The sequence below is a fragment of the Atta colombica genome, unplaced genomic scaffold (genome assembly GCF_001594045.1).
Source record: "Atta colombica isolate Treedump-2 unplaced genomic scaffold, Acol1.0 scaffold274, whole genome shotgun sequence".
Taxonomy (NCBI): Eukaryota; Metazoa; Arthropoda; class Insecta; order Hymenoptera; family Formicidae; genus Atta; species Atta colombica.
The window spans coordinates 1,712-8,239 of record NW_017259375.1 but is presented as its reverse complement, the minus strand read 5'-3'; the positions used below and the strand labels follow the sequence as shown (position 1 = coordinate 8,239).

At 30.9% G+C, this 6,528-nt stretch overlaps 1 protein-coding gene across 1 annotated transcript; it reads right to left on the bottom strand.

Moving 5' to 3' along the window:
* Positions 1 to 4,932: 4,932 nt before the first annotated feature.
* On the bottom strand, positions 4,933 to 6,371 carry LOC108689620. The gene is made up of 5 exons (XM_018196478.1): positions 6,287 to 6,371; positions 6,057 to 6,181; positions 5,808 to 5,966; positions 5,396 to 5,662; positions 4,933 to 5,202 (listed from the first exon to the last, which is right to left on the bottom strand). Exons 1-5 carry the CDS (start codon positions 6,369 to 6,371, stop codon positions 4,933 to 4,935), a joined length of 906 nt encoding a protein of 301 aa, XP_018051967.1.
* Between the last annotated feature and the right edge of the window lie 157 nt (positions 6,372 to 6,528).

Below are 6,528 nucleotides of genomic sequence, written 5' to 3'. Positions count from 1 at the left end.
ATATATTTAAATTTATATTAAATATATATTTATATTATTTCTATATATTATTTCCCTTTTGTTACTATTTTCTTCAAAATGTTACATATTGTCACTAGATGTCAGCGCATTTTATATTTCCGTTCCAGCAATATTGAAGATCTATAAGGAGTTACTACGCACAATAAAAATAATAGGGAACAGAGAACAAAGAATAAGAATTTCTATCAGAAACTGTGTTCCACGATACATGATTTCTGATAGGTTGAAATTCTTATTCTCTGTTCTCTATTTCTTGTTCCTTTTTTTTGTGCGGAGTCCCTAAGGCTGCATAAAATTTTCATTTGGGTATTTTTTTTATTCTTGTTTAACATTCGTGAACAACAAGAATAACGATATCTGTGTGCATCCGGAATATGATTCTGAACGCAGTCTAACCGCAATATAATTACTTGATCTTCAATGAACGGACACTGTAGCGTAAAGATCATTATGTTAAATGATAGAAATCTCGAGTGTCTTAATTACTTGTTAAATGAAAAGTAAGTACACAAAATGCGAATAAGAACAACGTGAACTCGAATGTCGAAAAACGAGTATATTGTGAGATACTTAAATCAAAAAGAACGTACGTTGCGAAGAATACGATCGCGAGTATAGTGGTTCAAGTAATAATCATTAATCCGAATCATTATTATAAGGCCAGTTCTTTTTGATTGAATTTTTGTATCAGTTTATCTTTCTCCTTCTTCTTTTCTCCTAAAGAGAAAAAGAAAAAATAAACTGATGTAAAGTTCAGCTAAAAAGAATAGTAATTATTCGTGACTTCAGGTTTCTGAAATCAGAAAAGTATAACTGCGTTTAATTGTGTATGAGATCGCGATGCTGAGTTAGCATCTATTATGTAATTCGAAGCACGAATATATGTATAATATGAGTACGTGTGCCCGTGTAATGTTTAAATTTAATGAACTTCACATCTCTCTCCCTTCCCCCCCCCTCTCTCTCTCTCACTCTCTCTCTCTCGAATTATTAAAAAACATCTTAATGAATATTTTTAAAAAGAATCTTTCTTTCACTCATGTACACACACACACACACACACACACACACACACACACACACACAATACTCACGCGCGCGCGCACACGCACACACCAGAGAAAAATCTAAGGCTGATATTCATAATCGATTCTTATTTAAGATCTGTAAGTACAATCTTAAAATGTTATGAACCAATCAGAAAATCGTATTAGCATCTTAAAATATCACATTTGAAATGTCTTAAAATAAGAACCGACTATAATAACCGACTATAACCTGATCTAAGAGCAGTAATCCTGACTTTTTTAATATTTATTTTACAAAAAACTGTAGATATAAAATCATTGAAAATAGGTGTGTGGTATGTTTTTGCTAATAACAGCCAATCCTGGCAGCTCTTATTAGCACCGACATATACCACACCATCCATTTATACACTAATAATAAGAGAAAAACTGTTTGATTTTTATAACTATAATTTTTTTAACGTTCTTTCAACTGCTACATGGAGCATTATAAGCAATGAAGTATCATTAACAATGGATTTTTTTCCGGAATTAAGTTGTTACTATCTCTAATATCCAATCCCCAGTTTGGGGAAGTTATACATGTATCCACTAATATATGAGACAATTTAATGCCAGATTCAAACGGCGCTGATGATCAAAGATCTTTTGTCAAAGTGAAGTCATTTTCGACTTCTCAAAAGCGATAAATCACATATGTCATTTTTCGCCAGTGAGATAAATAACTATACATAGTTGGCAAGATGACTATAATTATATTATTTATAATTATAGTCATCTTGCCAACTATGTATAATGGAGCGTGTTCGGATTCCCATCCAAATACTCCCTCGACTATGCCATCCTTGTATTTAGTATTTGGTAAACAACAAGCATGCAGTGATACTTAGATTAAGTTAAATCTGAAAGATTTATGGAATCTGAAAGCATTGGTGAGTTATGCATATAGTTATTATTACTAATATTATAATAGTCATGATCATAATTATATGTAGTATGAAATTATAGTTACAAATATCAAACAATTTTTTACTCAGTGTTAATAAGGTTAATTCATTACTTCGATTTGATATTCAGAGGCTTTTCGTTGATATTTTATTTTGCAATTAATGGATTTGAAACTTTTGACACGGAATATTTTGACAACAAATTCTTACGTTATTTTAAATACACTTTTTATTTATATTGTTCGGCTAACTTAATTATTCTTTAGCGGAGATAATTTTAAATATATAATTTTTTACAAAATTATGTATCTTTGTCTCTGGACAATTGAAAGTGACTGACGACTGGAGCCCGGAATAGGAAGATTCTAATAAATATTGTGAATTAAATTTGCCATAACATGGAGGAACTTATAATAATAAAAGAAGAGAAATTTTCGATTCAACGAATGATTATGGATTTGACAGAAAAGGATATCGATATCATTAGCACCAGTAGCGAGGAATATATACAAAATCAAACAAACAACGATGAAGATATAAGTCCGAAACGACAAAGAGTTAACGTGATGGAAAATAAAGATACATTCTCGATTCTTATTTCAAATCATTAAAAATGAAGGGAACGGAGGAGGCTATACGTAAAGAACTCTCTGAAAGTGATGAAAATAATGAAGTCAATGATGACTCATCTTTTTCAAAAGTCCAATTTGAAAATATCTGGGAGATGGATCTATCAGAAGAGCCACAGCATGCAAAAGAAAACGAAAAGCAAGTTAAAAAGCGAAAATTAAAATCGAAACAATGAACTGAAATTTTAAAAAAGGCGAATGTGATTTCTGCAAATTCTTCGGTAATGGAATCACTCGTTAAAAATAAAAACAATAATGAACAACTTGAAATTATTAATGAAACTCTTGAAGATATAAATAAATTACTTAATTATAAATTACTTAAATATAATAGCAAAAATCAGTTACAAGTCAATTTAATCCAAACACAATTCAATTTGATAAATTCAACATAAATTCAACATAAATAATAATAAATAAAATAGGCGAAATTAGCCGTAAATTACTACAAATTATCAATGATAATATTAATAATGCAAATAGTTATTGAACGAAAGAAGATCGACTATGTAGTTCTGGCGAGATATCAAAAAAGTCCAATAAATATCGACATTACAACATATTTCTGTTTAATAGTTCTTTAATTAGTTAAATAATTCTTTGTGGACAGTTAGAAATAATATTCAATATAAGCAAAAAGTAGGACGTAAACATAAGCAGTCGCGAAAGCAACAAGTGATGGCTTCATCCTCGAAAACATCCACAAGTTTAAGCCATATTGCGCAGTTAGAGATTGATGAGGAGATATTGTTACAAGAAATCCAGAATGATCTAAACGAATAGAAAATTTTATTATGTAAACGACGTATCGAGATCATGCGAGAAATCATGCGTAATTTGAAAAAGAAAAATGCCTATAAAAAGGTAGATGATAAACAAACAAAGGTAGATGACGACAAATGCGGATAACCACAGCGATAAATACATATCGACATCAAAATCAAGATACCTTTTATGAAGATAATTTTGACATTAAGGATCGAGTAGATTCCGAAGCATGTCGATTTAATGTGAAGTTTACGATCGAAGATTTGCAACCAAAGATCACAAAATAATTTACGATTTCGTAGAGGGACAATTAAAACACACCATAAGCTTAGGAGCCATAAGTGAGACAAATTTACAGATAGTTCACCAGATAGTAGACCTCAAAATCTACAGTCAGCAACATTCAAGAACGAGACAAGTAGTACTGAAAGAAGACGATCAGCAAGAACCAAAAGAAGTTCTATCTTTTCGTTTAAACAGGAAATAAAACAAAAGAAAGAAAAACGCTCAGCGAAAAACGCAGGCAACAGGAATTTAGTCAAATTCCTAGAAGCGATTTCTCAAGATAAATGAAAATAACCAAAGACAGTCAAACAAGTGAAATCAAGAAACGTGAAACCGTAGAATATTTTTAAGTCTCGACGATTTAAGAAATAAGTTGAACCTACGCAAAAGTAATCAGTAATTTGATAAGGAGATTGCAATCGGCCTCAAGTCTGAAACCGACCTCATTGTTGTATAAATTATTGTATTGAAATATTTAGAGAATAAACTAGATGATGAGAATAATGTTCTAAAACGCTAGTCAATTGAATCTGTGAATTATCATACAATAAGTTGTAATATTCAAATTTTTAAACCAAATTTTTTTCCAAACTTTAATAGGAAGTAGTAAGTAGTGTATCGCGAAACCGCATCGGTATTGTGAATCATATTTTATTTAACTGAAAGGCAGACAGATTTATGATTCTTTTTATTAATGAGATAGAGAAAGTTCTACATTGTCAGTCGAAATGTTGTACTGTTGTTAGCTGTATTAATGCTCTAATAGCTTGAGGTATAAGATGATGTCTGCGAATAAAGACAGAAACTCGTACAGTGCTCATTCGATATTTTTCTCATTAATGCGTCTACGATATTAACACACATTTTCTTACTATTTTGCTAGGTTACTTAAAAATTTCTGCTGGGCGACACAAAAACTATATTAACCACATAAAAATTAAACGTTTCTTAATTTTTTAAGTTTATCTATTAAATTCTAATTATTATTTCGCACCGTGATTATCATAAAAAAAGTAAGTAATATGCAAAATTTAGTAAATTTATAATATTGTTCAAATATCGATTTAGCATTGATTATATAACAATAAAATAATGTTAATAGATTGCATTGATTTTCTTATTAGTAATGTAACGATTCAATAAATTTATCAACGATTATAAATGTGCAAAACATAACGATCTAATCGAGTGTACTAAGAACTAGTTTCAGCGCAAGAGACAGATAAATTTAATGAATATTATATGTAACATATTTTAAATTAATTTTTGTACTTGATTTGTGTCTGGACAAGGATCGCAATTAATTTTACATAATTCGACATTACATTCGATAAATAAATCCATAACATCAGGAAATTTGAAGGCTTGAAAGAACGCATAAGCGATAATAGAAGCGCCCGTATTGCCCGTATTATTTGTCTTTTGAAAGGCACTAAACAGTTTCGGTTTCAGAATGCAGCCTCTTTCGTCGGTGAGCTGCAACATATTGGTTGAGGCTTCGTCTCGCGCCAAACAGTCACGCACCTTAAAAGTAATTGTTTCGTTCATATTTTATATTTGCAATCAGGCCTAAATAAAATTTATTATTTTAGAATTTAAAATAGACGACGAATAATTATTATTGCTTGCAATAGCTTGTAATTATTTCTTGTGTATTTATGAATAAATAGCATTATATTGTTTGATTTTCTATATGTAAGATGGATTTCAATGGTACCTGAAGATCGAAACCAGGATCCTTTACAGAAACTACTAAGGTCATAGTTTCTCCAAGCTTTACGAGACCATCGACTGTAGGTGCAAAAGGTCCTTTACCGATTTGAATATCTAATTTGACTGTTGCAGTATCGCCACTAAAAGTAACGATCTCCTGGTTCAACATATCTATTGAGAGATTCACCATTAAAGCTTTATTAATGTTTCCTTCCCAAAGACATCGTATTCTTCGAATTACATCCCATACTTCTTGTATACCTGATTCATTCTGGTTTTTGGGGACAAAAACTTTTTACTTTTAAATCTAATAATTATATTCGTTTTTTTTTTTGTATTTTATGAGCTAAGTATAACTAATATAAAATTTGAAGACAATAAAAAGTAAAACTAATAAAAATTAAGTCGACACCAACTTGTAATACAAGGACGGTTTCCAAATATGCTTGTCCAGTCGCACCTTTGAAATCATTAATGAATTGAGTTCCGCAAGAGTCTAAATTTACAGTAAAAGAATATTGTATTAAGCCGGAATTCTCTTTTACGTATATACATTCCGAATTCGCATAATATCCCTGAAATTTAACAAAATCAATATATGTATATATATATATACATATATTGTCTATAATTTATAGTAAAAGATTGTTTCGTTTCACGCTTACTTTAGAATAAATAATGCCGTTGAAAGCGCGATTGAATTCAATATGGATCGTCATCATTGTCTTACTACATTCCACATCAAGACTATGGATATGCGGAGGATGATGAGACTCAACAGCTTGAGTGACTTTTGGATATTAAAATTGTAAATTAATTTTTATGTTCTCTGTGTTTATATTAGATTGTATGTAGCAAAAGATAAATGTATAGACAACGTATCTTGCGTACTCACCAGTTAAATTTAAATCAGTTTTAAAATCAGGAAGAGCAATTTCTATCATGCTACTTTCTGTCATATCACTCATCATACCACTCATACTTTGTGTTATAGAAGAAATAGGTGGGAGATAACGTATTGAGGGAGGAGAAGTACGAGGAGGAGGAGAAGGAGTACGAGGAGGAGGAGGAGGAGTACGAGGAGGAGGAGGAGGAGGAGTACGAGGTGGAGGAGGAAGAGTACGAGGAGGAGGAGGA